The 19,349-nt window shown below is 37.7% G+C and overlaps 1 protein-coding gene across 4 annotated transcripts in view; it reads left to right on the top strand.

The window, feature by feature from the left end:
- STK33 (serine/threonine kinase 33) overlaps positions 1–19,349 on the top strand; it is a 167,485-nt gene that overhangs the window by 81,727 nt on the left and 66,409 nt on the right. For 2 of the 4 annotated variants that reach the window (XM_082628203.1, XM_082628202.1), the window contains exons 1-2: positions 14,604–15,064; positions 16,131–16,244. The exons of 1 other annotated variant lie outside the window; for it this stretch is intronic. In XM_082628203.1, the coding sequence (XP_082484329.1) occupies positions 14,840–15,064; positions 16,131–16,244 (339 nt within the window). In that variant the 5' untranslated portion in view covers positions 14,604–14,839. Of the gene's footprint in view, positions 1–14,603; positions 15,065–16,130; positions 16,245–19,349 lie in introns of those variants that run through there. One more of the 4 variants, XM_082628204.1, reaches the window with a different exon arrangement.

Raw genomic sequence — 19,349 nt, 5'->3', positions numbered from 1 at the left:
AGGCCTTTACTGGATACAAGACGACAAGGTGAATAGAACATAGTTCCTGCCCTGGAGGGGCTCACAGTTAAGAGAAGTATCTTTTTTGTTGTTTTCTGTATTCTTAAATTAATATTACTTATACAGAAACTTGAAAACGGGGATCATGGAATCTGTTGTTGGTGTTTTGTTGCTGACTCTTTGGAGTTATCAAGTTTTCAGACATCTGGCCACAAGATGAAGGTTGCCTGGATACCTCTAAATTGTGTTCCCAGTATTTGCAATGACCTTGAGGGTCAGAATGCCTTTTCTTATATGGTGTGAAACATCTGGGTTGGAGCATTATATCACATTTTGCTTAGCTAACTAACTAGTTTCATGGAAAGTTGCTGGCTTTGGACAGTTCCTCTCTTTCAGTACTCCTGGGAATATTTGACATACAGGAAAGATCTCTGGCCACATGGTTTTACATTAATAGAGCTTATTAATCCAAAATTATTAATTGGTGCTTGATAAATGAAGCTAGCATAACTTCCAGATTTGCCATCAAATTCTTAAACTTACTGATCTGTTGCTAATTGGATTAAGATTCCTTTTGTGTGTGAGAACATTTAAATTCTAGTCTCTTAGAAAATTTCAGTTATGTAATACATACAGTGTTAACAGTAGTCACCATGTTATATATTAGATCCTTGGACCTTTTTCATCTTATAACTGAAAGTTTGTATCTAATACATGAGGGGTGAATGTGTTAATTAATTTGATGAGGGGGAATCCTTTCATAGTGTATACATTTATCAAATTATCATGTTGTGTATTTTAAGTATCTTAAAATTTTATTTATTAATTATTCCTCAGTAAAGTGGGAAAAGAGGAGTATTTTCTTTTAAGCATCCTGGATGGAGCACTGCTGAGTGTTCATGCCACAGTCCTCTGAGTGGTTCTTCTTCTCTCCTAGAGTTTCTTGGCAATGTTGTATTTTCTGGCTGCCTTAGCTACATGTGGGCCCATTTACTCACTCTTCACCTATTATCCTCTGATTTAATGAGTGGGAAGATAGACTTACTTCTGTTTTCTTACAGTGTCTTTTCTTTTACACTTTATTTAGCTTTTTCCTTTCTAGCCAAGCACTACTCCTCCAGCCTGGTGCCTCATCCCCTTCCTCCTCCTCACTATCACCCTGTGCCTGTGATAAATCTTGGCTGCATTGCTCTGTTAAAGGTGAAATTCAGATTGGCCGAGGTGAATTTTGGGGCTGTAACCAGTTTGGCCTGCTCTGCTGTAGGAAAGTGGGATCCCCACTATAAAATTGAAACCTCCACAGTGGAGGTGAGGTCAACTATCACTTCGGTTCCTTTAAATATCTGCTCCATCCACCTCAGTTGATCATTAGAAGGAGTGATTCATCTTCGTAGACTTTTAGGACTAGGAACCTCAAGACATCCTAGTCTATGCTTAAATATCATCTATGGTTTCTTGCTAGCTGACCTTCCAGCCTCTACTTGGACACTTGTAGTGATGGAGATAGTCTTTCCTTTTATCTTTGACAGTTCTAAATGTTAGGAAGCCCTGTGTATCAGCTTGAAATTCGCATGCAGGCTCTTTGAATCATGCAGAACTCTAATTCCTGTGCCTAATCCTCTTCACATCTATGAAGGGAGCCCTGACATTCCCTTTGAGTTTTTCCTCCTCCACATAACCCCCTCCTTTCTTTGATAACTCTTCTGTACACCTGTCTATTTTTCTGCCTAAGTGATTTGTGATTCTGGCTCTTCCCCACAAAATGAACACTCAGAAATTTTCGTTGAGTGTCTATTATGTACAAGGATAATTCTGTGCTGGCATAAATGTCCCTGACTTCAGGTTGCTTATAATGTATCAATACATGGGAAAAACACACTGGATAATAACAGGAAAGAATCAGGGAGAGGGTCTCTCCAGCCTCTTTTTTTTTTTTTTTTTTTTTTTTTTTGCGGTATGTGGGCCTCTCCCTCTTGTGGCCTCTCCCGTTGCGGAGCACAGGCTCCGGACGCGCAGGCTCAACGGCCATGGCTCACAGGCCCAGCCGCTCCGCAGCATGTGGGATCTTTCCAGACTGGGGCACAAACCCGTGTCCCCTGCATCGGCAGGTGGACTCTCAACCACTGTGCCACCAGGGAAGCCCTCGCCAGCCTCTTTAAGCCAAACTTTCTTGGTAAAATCTCTGTTCTTACCTTAAACTGTCAGCATGGGGACCACATTTAAGATTATCCCTTCAGATTAGAGGTTAATCAGTGAGGAATATTATGCAAATTAAAATTTAAAAACTGATAGCACGCATTAGCTGTTAAACATTTTTTAAATGTCCGAAATAATGTAAAATTTAAACATACTGTAGATCCTTTCATAAGACAACACAGACCGGTTTCCCTAATCATGACCTTAATGGAAACAGTAAACAAGTGCTGGTCTCATTTAAAATTAACAACACTATGATCTAGAAAGCTCATTTGGCCCCTCTTTAGGTTCTGTAAGCATGTTATGAAAACAAGTAGTTGAAAAATGAATATACAGTCATTCTGCTTGGTCTGCATTGTCAGACAATCCATAAGGTTTTTTTCGTCACTTGAATAGAACATATTTTTTACTGAATTGACTGACTGTTAGGTTCCTTGTAGACACAGTCTTAGCAAAGAAAACTAAAAAATTGCTTTTGGGGAAGAAAATTGTAGCTCATAAAACCATTCTTGTGTTCATTTTCTTGAGGAAATTACTGTAAGTGTATCTTAGAGGGCCAGTGCATAAGAGACCTTTTTATGCTTAAATAAAAGCTCAGAGAGTTTCCATATCAGAGTTGTTCCATTGACTTGTCTTACTCCTGAAAATAAAATGAAAACCTTAGCCAAAGGAGAGCTCACATGTTAGTTAAGCATTGACATGATTGGACCTTATTTTTATTTGCATATGTTTAATACCTATGCATGTCCAGTCTTTGGAGACACAAAGAAACACTATTATGTTAGAAGTTTCTTTGGTTTTCTGATGTATTTTTTATATCAAAAGTCCTGTTTAACTGTAATTCCATGATTCTATAGAAGAAGAGCTATTCATCTTTGTGTTTACATAAAGATATGCTGGGTTTGCAATACCTGATTCATTTTATGCCCCTAAAATATGAATGACATCATTTGGCCTGCTAGACAGTAGATTTATTTTAGTAACAAATCTTTCAGATAAATTCATAAATGAAAAGGAAAGAAATGTGAGTAAACGTTTGTTCTATTTTGGTTTTTAAGCTAAAATAATTGGAATTCAGCCAGCCAAAAAGAAATTAAATTCGAAATCCAATCCTTATCAAGAAATTTTGCATGCAGCTAGTCAACCTATTGTTTTAGAACTGCTGGGGTAAGAGAGTAGAACATTACGTTGGCAAATGTAATAGTCGGTAAGTTGGAGAGTAGAAATGTAGCTTGTCAGTGAGTACCAGGAACTCCTATGCTTTCTGAATATAGCTACCAAATACTTCTAGGGCAATGGATATGTCAGAAACTGAAGCAAGAAAGTACTCGTCAGAGGGCGGAGTCAAGATGGCATATTAGGAGGATGCAGAATTCGAGTCTCCTCACAACTAGGGCACCTACCAGGCACCGGTGAGGTACCACGGACACCTAAGGGGACAGGAGGAAACCCCCGTGACTGGGTAGGATGTGGGGTGTGGGAGGAGTGAAGGGGTTGGAGAAGTGGGGGTGGGACGGGACTGGCGCCCCTGAGGGGCGGCTGGGGGAGGGGAAGGGATCCCACACCTGAAGGAGGAAATTGGGTAACCACTGGGAAGGCAGAGAATCAAAAGGGAACGTGGTCAGGTTTCCCCTGACCACCTAGGCCCCCTTCAGCCACGCGGGCCCTGAGGGAGTGGGAGGGAGTGAAGGGGGAGCAAAAGTAAAGGGCGGACCTCTGGGACAGCACCCCTGAGGGGCGGCTGGGGGAGGAGTTCCTATGGCCAGCGGGACCCACCCACGGTTAGGGGACCAGTGGAGTAGGGGGAGGCCCAGGGGGAGACGGTGCAGGAGGGGCGCAGAGGAACAGAAGGGAAGAGGCCAGTGCTTTCCCTGTCCACTTAGGCACCGGGGAACCTGTTGGGCTCCCGGGCCTAATCCTCTGCCCTCTTAGCCTCCCTCCTGCCATGCAGAGCCCAAGCCCTGCCCCTATGCCCCCACCCAGGGCCCTACCTCCAAACTCCGGAACTCCACACTCCAGAGGCCCTCCTTTCCACACGCTGCCTCTCCCCTTCCTCGCAGGTCCAAGGCAGAGGCCCGGCTCCATGCTACAGTGTTGCCCTGCCTAGGCCCCGCCCCCAAGGCCTTTTCGGCTGCGTGGGTCCTGAGCCTAGGCCCCACCCCAAGCTCAAATGTCAACCCCCGACAGGCCTAGGTCCCACCCCACCCTAAACCCTGCCCCTAAGTTCCTCCACCCCCCGGCCTAAACTCCACCCCCGTGGCCAAGACTTTTTTTTTTTCTATTTTCCTCTTAGATTAGGGTTCTGTTTTATCTTGATTCATTGTTGTTGATTCCTTTATATTTTTATTTTTCCTAATAAATTTTTATTTTTATAATTTTATTTTATTCATTATACTTTGTTATTGTTCTCTCCTTTTGGCTTGTTCCCCCACTCCCTCCCTTTTTTTTTCTTTTTTCTGTTGTGGTTTTATTTTACCTTGTTGCAGTTGTTTCAATTATACTTTTACTTTTCCTAATATATTCTTTATCTTTCAAATTTTATTTTGTTTTTTATTCTTTGATATTGTACTGCTCCTTTTTTTCTTTTCTTTTCTTTTCTTTTTTTGCCGCGCCACACAGCTTGCGGGGTCTTGGTTCCCAGGCCGGAGATTGGACCCAAGCTCCTATGGTGGGGGCTCTGAGTCCAAACTGCTGGACTAACAGAGAACCTCAGACCCCAGGGAATATTAATCGGAGTGAGGCCTCCCAGAGGTCCTAATCTCAGCACCAAGACCCAGCTCTATCCAACTGCCTGCAAACTCCAGTGCTGGGCAGCTCAGGCCAAACAACCAGTAAGGCAAGGATACAGGCCCACCCATCAAAAAAAAAAAAGACAAAAAAATATGTTACAGATGAAGGAGCAAGGTAATGCCTACAAGACCAAATAAATGAAGATGAAAGAGGCAACCTACCTGAAAAAGAATTCAGAATAACGATAGTAAAGGAGATCCAAAATCTCGGAAACAGAATGGAGAAAATACAAGAAACATTTAACAAGGATTTAGAAGAACTGAAGAGCAAACAAACAGTGATGAACAACACAATAACTGAAATTAAAAATATTCTAGAAGGAATCAATAACAGAAAAACTGAGGCAGAAGAATGGATAAGTGAGCTGGAAGATAAAATGGTGGAAATAACTGCCAGGGAGCAGAATAAAGAAAAAAGAAAGAAAAGAATTGAGGACAGTCTCAGACACCTCTGAGATGACATTAAACACACAATAATTCGAATTATAGGATTCCCAGGAGAAGAAGAGAAAAAGAAAGAGACTGAGAAAATATTTGAAGAGATTATAGTCAAAAACTGCCTTAACATGGGAAAGGAAATACTCAGTGAAGTCCAGGAAGTGCAGAGAGTCCCATACAGGATAAACCCAAAGAGAAACATGCCGAGATACATATAATCGAGCTATCAAAAATTAAATACCAGAAAAAATATTGAAAGCAGCAAGGGAAAAGCAACAAATAACATACAAGGGAAACCCCATAAGATTAACAGCTGATTTTTCAACAGAAATTCTGCAAGCCAGAAGGGAGTGGCAGGACATACTTAAAGTGAGGAAAGGGAAGAACCTACAATCAAGATTACTCTACCCAGCAAGGATCTCATTCAGATTTGATGGAGAAACTAAAACCTTTACAGACAAGCAAAAGTTAAGAGAATTCAGCACCACCAAACCAGCTCTACAACAAATGCTAAAGGAACTTTTCTAGGCAGGGAACACAAGATAAGAAAAAGACTTACAAAAACAAACCCAAAACAATTCAGAAAATGGTAATAGCAATGTACATATCAATAATTACCTTAAATGTAAATGGATTAAATGCTCTAACCAAAAGACATAGACTGGCTGAAAAACAAACAAAAACAAGACCCATATATATGCTGTCTACAAGAGACCGACTTCAGACCTAGGGACACATACAGACTGAAAGTGAGGGGATGTAAAAGATATTCCATGCAAATGGAAATCAAAAGAAAGCTGGAGTAGCAATACTCATATCAGGTTAAATGGACTTTAAAATAAAGAATGTTACAAGAGAAAAGGAAGGACACTACATAATGATCAAGGGTTCAATCCAAGAAGAAGATATAACAATTATAAATATATATGCACCCAACATAGGAGCACCTCAATACATAAGGCAACTGCTAACAGCTATAAAAGAGGAAATCGACAGTAACACAATAATAGTGGGGGACTTTAACACCTCACTTATACCAATGGACAGATCTTCCAAACAGGAAATTAATAAGGAAACACAAGCTTTAAATGATACCATAGACCAGATAGATTTAATTGATATTTATAGGACATTCCATCCTAAAACAGCAGATTACACTTTCTTCTCAAGTGCGCACAGAACATTCTCCAGGATAGATCACATCTTGGGTCACAAATCAAGCCTCAGGAAATTTAAGAAAATTGAAATCATATCAAGCATCTTTTCTGACCACAATGCTATGAGATTAGAAATCAATTACAGGGAAAAAAAACATAAAAACACAAACACATGGAGGCTAAAGAGTAAGTTACTAAATAACCAAGAGATCACTGAAGAAATCAAAGAGGAAATCAAAAAATACCTAGAAACAAATGACAATGAAAACACGATGACCTAAAAGCTGTGGGATGCAGCAAAAGCCATGCTAAGAGGGAAGTTTATAGCAGTACAATTCTACCTCAAGAAACAAGAAAAATCTCAAATAAGCAACCTAACTTTACACCTCAAGCAATTAGAGCAAGAAGAACAAAAAACTCCCAAAGATAGCAGAAGGAAAGAAATCATAAAGATCAGAGCAGAAATAAATAAAATAGAAACAAAGAAAACAATAGCAAAGATCACTAAAACTAAAAGCTGGTTCTTTGAGAAGATAAACAAAATTGATAAACCATTAGCCAGACTCATAAGAAAAAGAGGGAGAGGACTCAAACCTATAAAATTAGAAATGAAAAAGGAAAAGTTAAAACAGACACCTCAGAAATACAAATCATCCTAAGAGACTACTACAAGCAACTCTATGCCAATGAAATGGACAACCTGGAAGAAATGCACAAATTCTTAGAAAGGTATAACCTTCCAAGACTGAACCAGGAAGAAATAGAAAATATGAACAGACCAATCACAAGTAATGAAATTGAAACTGTGATTAAAAATCTTCCAACAAACCAAAGTCCAGGACCAGATGGCTTCACAGGTGAATTCTATCACATTTAGAGAAGAGCTAACACCCATCCTTCTAAAAGTCTTCCAAAAAATTGCAGAGGAAGGAACACTCCCAAACTCATTCTATGAGGCCACCTTCACCCTGATACCAAAACCAGACAAAGATACTACAAAAAAAGAAAATTACAGGCCAACATCACTGATGAATATAGATGCAAAAATCCTGAACAAAATACTAGCAAACAGAATCCAACAACACATTAAAAGGATCATACACCATGACCAAGTGGGATTTATCCCAGGGATGCAAGGATATTTCAATATATGCAAATCAATCAATGCGATACACCATATTAACAAATTGAAGGATAAAAACCATATGATCATCTCAATAGATGCAGAAAAAGCTTTTGACAAAATTCAACCCCCATTTATGATAAAAACTCTCCAGAAAGTGGGCATAGAGGGAACGTACCTGAACATAATAAAGACCATATACAACAAACTCACAGCAAACATCATTCTCAATGGTGAAAAACTGAAAGCATTTCCTCTAAGATCAGGAATGGGACAAGGATGTCCACTCTTGCCAGTATTATTCAACATAGTTTTGGAAGTCCTAGCCACAGCAATCAAAGAAGAACAAGAAATAAAAGGAATACAAATTGGAAAAGAAGAAGTAAAACTGTCACTGTTTGCAGATGACATGATAGTATGCATAGAGAATCCTAAAGATGCCACCAGAAAACTACTAGAGCTAATCAATGAATTCAGTAAAGTTGCAGGATACAAAATTAATGTGCAGAAATCTCTTGCATTCCTATGCACTAATGATGAAAAATCTGAAAGAGAAATTAAGGAAACACTCCCATTTACCATCACAACAAAAAGAATAAAATACCTAGGATTTAACCTACCTAGGGAGACAAAAGACCTGTATGCAGAAAACTATAAGACACTGATGAAAGAAATTAAAGATGATACAAACAGATGGAGAGATATACCATGTTCTTGGATTGGAAGAATCAATATTGTGAAAATGTCTGTACTACCCAAAGCAATCTACAGATTCAATGTAATCCCTATCAAATTACCAATGGCATTTTTTACAGAATTAGGACAAAAAATCTTAAAATTTGTATGGAGACACAAAAGGCCCTCATAGCCAAACCAGGGAATAAAACAGCTGGAGGAATAAGACTCCCTGACTTCAGACTGTACTATAAAGCTACAGTAATCAAGACAAGTTGCTGGCGCAAAAACAGAAATATAGATTGATGGAACAGGATAGAAAGCCCAGAGATAAACCCACACACCTGTGGTCAACTAATCTATGACAAAGGAGTCAAGGATACACAATGGAAAAAAGACAGTCTCTTCAAGTGGTGCTGGGAAAACTGGACAGCTACATGTAAAAGAATGAAATTAGAACACTCCCTAATATCATACATAAAAATAACTCAAAATGGATTAGAGACCTGAATGCAAGAGCAGACACTATAAAACTCTTAGAGGAAAACATGGGAAGAACACTCTTTGACATTAATCACAGCAAGATCTTTTTTGATCCACCTCTTAGAGTAATGGAAGTAAAAACAAAAATTAACAAATGGGACCTAATGAAACTTAAAAGCTTTTGCAAAGCAAAGGAAACTGCAAACAAGACGAAAAGACAACCCTCAGAATGGGAGAAAATATTTGCAAAGAAATCAACAGACAAAGGATTAATCTCCAAAATATATAAACAGCTCATGCAGCTCAATATTAATAAAACAAACAACCCAGTCCAAAAATGGGCAGAAGACCTAAATAGACATTTCTCCAAAGAAGACATACAGATGGCCAATAAGCACATGAAAAGCTGCTCAACATCACTAATAATTAGAGAAATGCAAATCAAAACTACAATGAGGTATCACCTCACACCAGTTAGAATGGACATCATCAGATAATCTACAAACAAATGCTGGAGAGGGTGTGGAGAAAAGGGAACCCTCTTGCACTGTTGGTGGGAATGTAAACTGATACAGCCACTATGGAGAACAGTATGGAGGTTCCTTAAAAAACTAAAAATAGAATTACCATATGACCCAGCAATCCCCCTACTGGGCATATACCCAGAGAAAACCACAATTCAAAAAGACACATGCACCCCAGTGTTCATTGCAGCACTATTTACAATATAGGTTATGGAAGCAACCTAAATGCCCATCGACAGACGAATGGATAAAGAAGATGTGGCACATATATACAATGGAATATTACTCAGCCATAAAAAGGAACGAAATTGGGTCATTTGTAGAGACATGGATGAATGTAGAGACTGTCATACAGAGCGAAGTAAGTCAGAAATAGAAAAACAAATATCATATATTAACGCATATATGTGGAACCCAGAAGAATGGTACAGATGAGCTGGTTTGCAGGGCAGAAATTGAGACACAGATGTAGAGAACAAACATATGGACACCAAGGGGGGAAAGCGGTGGGGGTGGGGGGTGTAAAATAAATAAACTCAAAATGGATTAAAGACCTAAATGTAAGGCCAAACACTCTAAAGCTCTTAGAGGAAAACATAGGCAGAACACTCTATGACATAAATCACAGCAAGATCCTTTTTGACCCACCTCCTAGAGGAATGGAAATAAAAACAAAAATAAACAAATGGGATCTAATGAAACTTGAAAGCTTTTGCACAGCAAAGGAAACCATAAACAAGATGAAAAGACAACCCTCAGAATGGGAGAAAATATTTGCAGACGAAGCAACTGACAAAGGATTAATGTCCAAAATATACAAGCAGCTCATGCAGCTCAGTATCAAAAAACAAGCAACCTAATTCTAAAATGGGCAGAAGCCCTAAATAGACGTTTCTCTAAAGAAGATGTACAGATTGCCAACAAACACATGAAAGGATGCTCAACATCACTAATCATTAGAGAAATGCAAATGAAAACTACAATGAAGTATCACCTCACACCAGTCAGAACGGCCATTATCCCCAAATATACAAACAATAAATGATGGAGAAGGTGTGGAGAAAAGGGAACCCTCTTGCAGTGTTGGTGGGAATGTAAATTGATACAGCCACTATGGAGAACAATATGGAGGTTCCTTAAAAAACTAAAAATAGAACTACCATATGACCTAGCAATCCCACTACTGGGCATATACCCTGGGCATAATTCAAAAAGAGTCACTTACCACAGTGTTCATTGCAGCACTATTTACAATAGCCAGGACATGGAAGCAACCTAAGTGTCCATCGACAGATGAATGGATGAAGAAGATGGGGCACATATATACAATGGAATATTATTCAGCCATAAAAAGAAACAAAATTGAGTTATTTGTAGTGAGGTGGATGGACCTAGAGTCTGTCATACAGAGTGAAGAAAGTCAGAAAGAGAAAAACAAATACCATAAGCTAACACATATATATGGAATCAAAAAAAAAGGGGGGGGCTTCTGATGAACCCAGGGGCAGGCCAGGGATAAAGATGCTGATGTAGAGAAACGACTTTAGGACACGGGGAAGGGGAAGTTTAATTGGGGATGAAGTGAGAAAGTAGCATTGACATATATACACTACCAAATGTAAAATAGATATCTAGTGGGAAGCAGCTGCATTGCACAGGGAGATCAGCTCGGTGCTTTGTGACCACCTGGAGGGGTGGAATAGGGAAGGTAGGAGGGAGACACAAGAGGGAGGGAATATAGGGATATATGCATACATATGGCTGATTCACTTTGTTGTGCAGCGGAAAGTAGCACAACATTGTGAAGCAATTATACTCCAATAAAGATGTTAAAAAAATAATAAAATTGACAGTATAAAAAAAAAGTACTCGGCAGTCTGTGTCAATGTCAGTAATACAGTGATAATATGACTTACTGAGAAATTGAGAGAAAAACTAAAGGAAATGGTTTCTGAACAGAGCTAAGAAAAAGATAAGTATTTTTTGATAAACAAAATCTGTCTTAAAAATGGGAAATTTAATTAAAGATTATTTGCAAGTTTGTGGATAAATATATATATATGTGGTAAAATTTGAAGGTTATGGTGAGCATTCTTTCAGGAGTACTGCTTATAATGAAGGAATTCAGCTACATTTTAAATAAACCTTTACATTATGAACACTTCTTTCATTTTCTTATGAAAAGTACTTTAAAATCAGTATTCTCAATGCATGTATAAAATGATGCCTTACACATCTGACATGGGACTTTTCTACACCTGTAGAGAGAAAGCACTATTTTTCCTAAACAGAAAGGCTGTTATTTGCAGATCTGCTCTACTGCTCTGAGTCACTGATGGTTACAGGCTTTTATATTTAACCTGAAACGCAAAGAATTTTTTTCCAAGGCCTAAGGTAAAATCGTTTTGCAAAGTGCATAAGGGTACATTCTGAGTTTTCTTTGTCTTGCTACATATACTTGAAAAACAAGGTCAAGCATTTGTTAAAAAGGATGGGTGTGTGTGTGTGTGTGTGTGTGCGCGCGCAGCTGGGTGCGTTGGCATCAGTTGCATTCTTTTTTCCCTCTACCTGTCTGGAGGGTACTCTTTATATACCTTTTCCAGTGCTCACCATTATGAGTTTTAATCACAGCAGGAGAATTTTTTCGTACAACTTTGATGAAAGGTCATACTTATTGGGCCGACTTTTTTTCTGTCTAATAATCTTAGAATATGCTGTATGTATTACCTGGGATAAATACAAGTACAGCATTTAGGAATTTTGCATCTACTCACAAATGAGATTGGCCTGTAAGAACTCCTCACTTTTCTAGAACACTGCCATGATCTGATTTTGGTTATTCTAACTGAATGAAATGAATTGGATGGCTTTCATTGCTGTGAAACAATTTACATATATGGGAATCATCTATTCACTAAAAGTAGGAAAGAAATCTGGCATAGAACTTCCTGAATGAAATGATAAATGCTATGAATAAAAATAAAGCAAAGTAAGGGGATAGAGTGAATGGGTCTGCTGTTTCAGATGAGGTGGTTAGAAGAGGTCTCTCAGATGAGCAGAAATCAGCATGAGGTGAGGGAACAAGTCATGCAAATGTCTGAGGGAAGAGCATCCTAGCAGAGGAAGTGGAAGGGCCAAAGCCACAAGAAGGGAGCATGCTTGGCATATGCAAGGAACAGCAAGGAGACAGGTGTATCTAGAGCAAAGGAGAGAATGGTAAGATTTGAAATCTGAGAGGGAGGGAGGGAGGGAGGGTTCGGTTTATTTGGGACCTTATAGGCAAGATTCAACAGAACCTACATTTCTTTTTCATTTCTGTTCATCTTAAATTTTGTCCCTTAATCATGTTTTTCTCTTTTTGATTCTACTGCTCATGTGGTATATTTTTTATCTTTTCTTTTTCTGTTTTTAATAAAGTTTTCTTTTAAGTACAACTTTGCTTTCATTCTGTAAGGTTCATGGTCAGAAGTCACATGGCCATCTCCAAGCTGCAAGGGATGCTAGGAAATGGAGGATTTTAATTAGCATACTGCTGTCCCTGACAAAAATCAGGATTCTGTTAATAAGGAAGAATGGGGGAATAAATATTGGATAAACTACTACCAATATCTTTCATAAAATCCTAAGGGCCTGGGAGATTTTCCTGTAGATTCCCATGCTATACAGATTGTTACAAAGCATTGCGAGATGGAAAGATACCCAATTTATTTTATAAAGCTGCCAGGATCTTGTATCAAAACCTGACAAAGGGGCCTCCCTGGTGGCGCAGTGGTTGAGAGTCCGCCTGCCGATGCAGGGGACATGGATTCGTGCCCCGGTCCGGGAAGATCCCACATGCTGCGGAGCGGCTGGGCCCGTGAGCCATGGCCGCTGAGCCTGCGCGTCCGGAGCCTGTGCTCCACAACGGGAGAGGCCACAACAGTGAGAGGCCCACGTACCACAAAAAAAAAAAAAAAAAAAACCTGACAAAGATGAGTGAAAAGGAAAATTATAGACCAGTTTAACTTATGAATGTAACTATGAAAAGTCAAAATACAAACATTTCAACTTTTCAGCACATTGAAAGAATCATCCATCATGATCATGTAGGGTTCATACTATAAATGTAAGAATGCTTTAATATTAGGAAAGCTTTTAATACAATACAGCATATCAAAAGATCTAATAGAAAAAATATGGTAATCACAATAGATAAAGATTTGATCAACGTTAGCCCTTGTTTCTGATTAGAAAATCAGTCTTAGACAATTAAAACTAAAAATATATTTCTTTAATGAAATAAAGATATCTAGCTCCTGTTCTGGTGAAGTTTATTCCAATACAAAGAACAAAGGTATAGTCCATATACCCCTGCCTTATCAATCTATGACTTCAAAATACACTTTTAAGTAATACCTGAAGTAGGATGGCACAGGACCATAATGATGTACTCCCAGTTACTTCTGGAAGTTTCTCAAAGTATTCTCTTTCATGTGCTGCAGAACACGTCCCCCTCCTTCCTCAGCTACATCTCTCCAACTTGCCACCATACAGCTGCAAAACTCTAGTTAGGTAGAATGATGGGCATACCTGTTCTTCACTCAGGGAAAAATAGCACCCACTAGTTCCTATTTTTCTGTTTGAGAATAAAAATGAGGATACTTCTAATATTGCCTTTGAACTTTTAGAATTAGTTTTATAAAATCAAATTATCTACTCTTTTGTAAAGTATGTGATATAGCTTTGCTCTGATAATAAGTAGACTAAGGCTTATTAACTTCTGAAACCACAGTAGTGTACGTTTTATATCAGTATTTTTAAGTCTTTTTTGTTTTACCACAACCCACACTAAGAAATACATTTTAAACTGTGACCAAATGTACACACACGCACACACACACATTCTGTACATTCATATCTGTATAATTTTTTTAAGTTTCACAAAACTTACCAAGGATCTATGCAAAATACTCTCATATATATCTATTCTATTCTACTTCATTAAAAAAAATTGATATCAACCCACCAAGTTTCCTTAGACCATGCTTTGCTTAGCAGTTTTATGATTCTGTACAGAGGGTGATTCTTTTGACTCTTAAGTAAATAAAATGTCTGGAGTTCAAGAATTCAATTTTGGAAGATGAGAATGTATTGGTTTTTAGAAATATGTTCTAATTTTGTTGTAAATATTAACTTTCATGTATAGGCAGGATGCTTTTGGTGCTAGTTGCTAGTTTTTCTTTGATTTCTAGGAGGGTGATTGAATAAGAAAGAATTTTCTAAATGGTGATTTCTTTTCTACCTGCAGCTCTCATGTGTGACTGTAAGTCTAGTGCATCATTAACCTAAGGACCTCACCACTTGGAAGTTACAGTTTTCGCCATCAGCTTACCTTATTCTTTTTAGTCTGTTTTTTTTTTCCTCAAACAGTGGAAACATCTTCTTTCAAGTTGCTTTTGTTGAAGAGTTAAGCAAATGGCTGATAGCAGCTGTGGTAAAAAATCCACAAAATGCCCCAACTGTTCATCTGCTTCTCAGAAAAATGTACTTTGTATATGTTCTTGTAAAACAAAGCTTTCTCCAGTGTCAGTGGTGGAAATGTCACAGACATCGAGCATTGGTAGTTCAGAATTTATAGTTTCACCAGAGAGACAAAAAGAAAGACAAGCCAGCAAAGACATTACCTCTGGAAAAGATTTGGTAAATATTGAAGATTGTACATCTCAGCACAAGTAGATGTCCCATTCCCTGATCCCATCCCTAGATTCATCTATATCCCATGGACCCGTGTCCACCAATTCATTGCCTTAACTATTAAAGTAACATTTCTTTCTTATATAAGAGGTGAGAAAAGTTAGTTGGTAATTTCTTTTACGCTATTTCCAACGACTGCCCAATTAATGATTTCTCAGGATTATGAATAATTCAGAATGTTATTCCAGCTTCTTTTTTAAAAAATGGTTTATATGGAAATGAATTGGTTTTCAAATTGAATTAAATCTGAATTTGGGGGCATTTTCTTCAACTGATGCAGAATGAGATTTATGGTTGTGGTTAAATATAAGGTGGTTATTACTTAAGACAGTTCCTGGTTATCTAGATGGAATATCAAGTATACCTTACAAAATTGACTTGCATTAGTTACAATCTATGACTACCCAGTTGGACGGGTTTTGGTATATTCACCTTTATAGAGAAGAGGCACTATGGAAGATTGTCATTGACATAGCACAACTTTGGAGACAGAGAGCAGTAAGTTTAAGAAAAGTTAGGTTCTCAGCCCTCAAGTTTGTACCTTTTTCACATTTTCACCCTAAACTGTTATTTCTGATTTGTATTATGGTATGGTTTTTGCGATATAGGTGTCTCTGAGTGAATTATTGCTATGTTATCTTCATTCAAAGTATATTTTGTGAATGTCTGGCCAGTAATTTTTTGTGTATAACCTATTTGAGATGACTGTTATGCCTTGAAACAAGGGTGATTGAGAAAGCTGTGAAGTTGCCTTCTCTTGTGATGTTAAAGATTTTAAGTCCTGATTTATCTTCTATGCAGGTCATCATGTAGACTTGCCTGGATTGAGGAGGTTAGATTGAATAACTTCTTAAGGCCTCTTTTAGCCTAATGAGTGAATGAATTATATAGGGCTTAGAATTTGAAAAAAACAGTAAACTATCTTGTACACAATAAATATCTCGACACACATTAAAGATTTGTCAGATTATTATATCTTAAAGTTAATATTAAAATTTCTTTTTGATCCAAGCCCTCAAAAACCTCAAATGTAGAGAGAAAATCTTCTCAACAACAGTGGGGTCGGGGCAACTTTACAGAAGGAAAAGTTCCTCACATAAGGATGGACAATGGAGCTGCTATTCAGGTATATAGAGAGCAAACTGAAGCTACTAGAAATTTTCCAGTTTCTTGTAAGTCAGTGTTAATGGCAAAAATGATTTAAAAGTAAGTTTCTAAGGAAAGGAAAGAGGAAACTTGCCATTTTTAAGTATGTCAAAGTCTTAACTAAAGAAAATGCAGATTAATTATTTTTTCTGTTCATAGAGGTGCAAATGGACTTTAATAATTAAAGTGGGGAGCATTTTTATTAGACAAAATGAGAACATTTTGGTCTCCAGGTCTTGCCTGTTGCTGAGGGCAGTTGTGGAGTCTTTGTATAGACCTATTCAAGATGCAGACAGAGACCAGGTGACTTAGATGGTTTGGCTGTTCACTTCTTTGATGACCAGTAGTGAGGCTAGAATTTCCCTCATGGACCCCTCCATATTTTTCCAGCCTGTGATTGAGTGAATACCAATATTATTCTTCCCAGCATTCTAATTCTTATATACAAATATGACTTAAATTTTAGTACCATTTTAGAAATTAAAAACACCAGATTAAAGGAACTGCAACAAGAACAACAAGAAGAAAATTGTGTTAATGTTAAATAACTTTAAAAAATTGCTTTAAAAAATATTTGGCAATTTACTTGAAGAGATCAGAAAAAGTTTCTGAGAACTTCTGACCTGAAAAGTTTAAATCTTCCCTTGTAAACAAAAGACCTGAATTTTAAAAAACTCCACAAATTTACTGAGTTTTAAATTTAACCATAAGAGCTTTTATAAAAGCAAAATATATGCGTTTTGAAAAATTAGGAGAATATAGATAGAAAAGTGAAGAAGATAAAAATCATGAGCCAGACATAACCAATTTTAATATTTGTTATCTTTACTTCAGTTTTCTAGGCATGTAAAAGTCTTACCCTATTTTTTGTTTTTGTTTTTTTCCTGGTTTAAATTGTAAAATATTTCAAATATACACATATTTTTAAGAAGTAACATTAAATGGTATAGTGGAAGTTTCTCTTCCCCCATTAAATAGACAGGCTCATTTTAAAGATATCATACCTTTCAGAAGAGTATAAAAAAGGAAACTACAGTCATCCAAAGTTCTACTACCTAATGATAACTATTCTTAATATTTAGATGAACAACTTTCCAGACATCAATGTAAGCACCTCCACATATACAGATTTTTCGTAATGGGATCATATCATGCATGCTTTCACACTCTATACTATATCATGGACTTCTTATATGCCAATAAAAAGAGATCTACATTACCATTATAATAGCATCCTCTTAAAATTATTACAAACAAGAAGTCATTTTCTCCTTATTTTCATCACTATGTAATGATGCCAAAGCAGTTAGTCGAAGAAAAAGATTAATTTATAAACAACTAGTTGGGCAGTTGGCCTATTTTTCTACCCATTCTTCATTTAAAAAATCTTATAAACAGTATTAAAATACTGTGTCCAAGTTGTGGTTCTATATGTCTAGAGATAAAATGAGAGGTTAATTTTTAAAGGACAAGAAAAGTTGGGGAAGTGGTTAGGCATTATTGAGATTATTTTGTTCTGTGGGAATAAAAGGTTTAAGTTGAGATTTAACTCGTTTAACATAGTGTATAGTTGGGGGTTGCAGGTACATATAATAAAATGTTTTGTCTTATTTTAATCATCTTAGTTTTTTGACTTTGATTCTCACTATCAAGTGGTAATGGGAAGAGGGAAAAGCCAAAGTAATTATAAGTCAGCAGAAGGCAGTGTCCTGAGGACAATCCCTTGGACAGGATGTGCCCTGCCTGAGTGGGAGTCACCATTCACAACATTCAAGACCTCAGATCTGGAGCTCCTCCTCCAGGGTTCAACTCCATGTACCCAGTCTTTCACTTCTCTCAAATATGCATATGTATAGAAGGTTCCTGACTGGCTGGCTTGCTGACTAGATTGATTTATTGATTCAGTTCATTTATCAGCTCACTCATTCATTCCACATTTGCACTGCTGTTCCTTTGAAATGCCTTCCTTGCTTCGATTGGATTATAGAAAAATATTCTCAATTATTTTTTTTTGCCTTTGTTCCCTCACATGCCTATCTCAGAAGCCATGTCTTTCATAACGTTTTCCCTTATTCTCCCAGTGTTTTAGCTCTGGTCTCTGGCCCCAGTGTCATTTTGTATTTTTTTTTAACTTAAGATTTTATGACTTAAGTAATAATCTTGTCTTTTGAGTAGATTACAAATTATGAGAAAACAGTAATTATGTTTTATTCATCTTTGTAGCCCCCAAAGTATGTATCACAAGGAAATGTCCAAGGAAAATCTAACATGTTGAAGCCGAACATTTCTTTTCTTTCTTTCCTTTTCCTTCTCTTCTCTTCTTTCTTTTCCTTTCTGTCTCTCCCTTCCCTCCGTCTCTTTTTTCTTCCCCTTTCCTTCTTTCCTTTCTTCCTCCCTTCCCCTTCTCTCCCCTCCCTTCCCCTTCTCTTCCCTCCCTTCCCTTCTTCCTCCTCCCTTTTCCTCCCATGCACTAAGCATGAGTATTTTGCCTACAAGGTTTCAGGCAGGCTTTTTAAAGGATACAAAAGAAACAGCTTCATAAGGTGTTTCTAGACCATCTTGGAAGGAAAAAAATGAGCCAAAATGTTTGTAAGCAAGAGAGTAATAATAGTGTTTGAGGACCAATGCATACATGTTGAAGGAAGTCAAAGGAACAATTACCATGGTGCAGAGTTAGGCAGAGAAGCCCTTCATAAGGAGGTAAGTAACTAATTGGATACGGATCTTCTTTTACAAAAGTAAGAAAGGAATGTAAGCAGTAGAAAACATAAAGTCTAGCAGTAATTTACCTGTTGCATGGTGAAGATGAAAGTAGTCACGCAGAGGGAACGTGGCATCTCTAAGGCAGGCTTTAGCTGGCTAACCCAACAGAGGCTTCCCCCAGCAGCATTAGCTCAAATGTTCTTTCCTGTTCTAGTCCCTGTGCATCATGGGTTGAGAAACTCTTGTTACTACCCTGCAGTTGATTCAGATCAAGGAGACTGACTCCCTCCAACCAAATTCACAAGAAATGAAAGTGTAAATGAGTTACCTGCTTGTTATTTTACAGCATGAAGTGGAATGCTGGTATTGTCAAGACCCACGC

The sequence above is a fragment of the Mesoplodon mirus genome (assembly GCF_964341445.2).
Source record: "Mesoplodon mirus genome assembly, chromosome: 7".
Taxonomy (NCBI): Eukaryota; Metazoa; Chordata; class Mammalia; order Artiodactyla; family Ziphiidae; genus Mesoplodon; species Mesoplodon mirus.
This window is presented reverse-complemented; position numbering and strand designations above follow the sequence as displayed.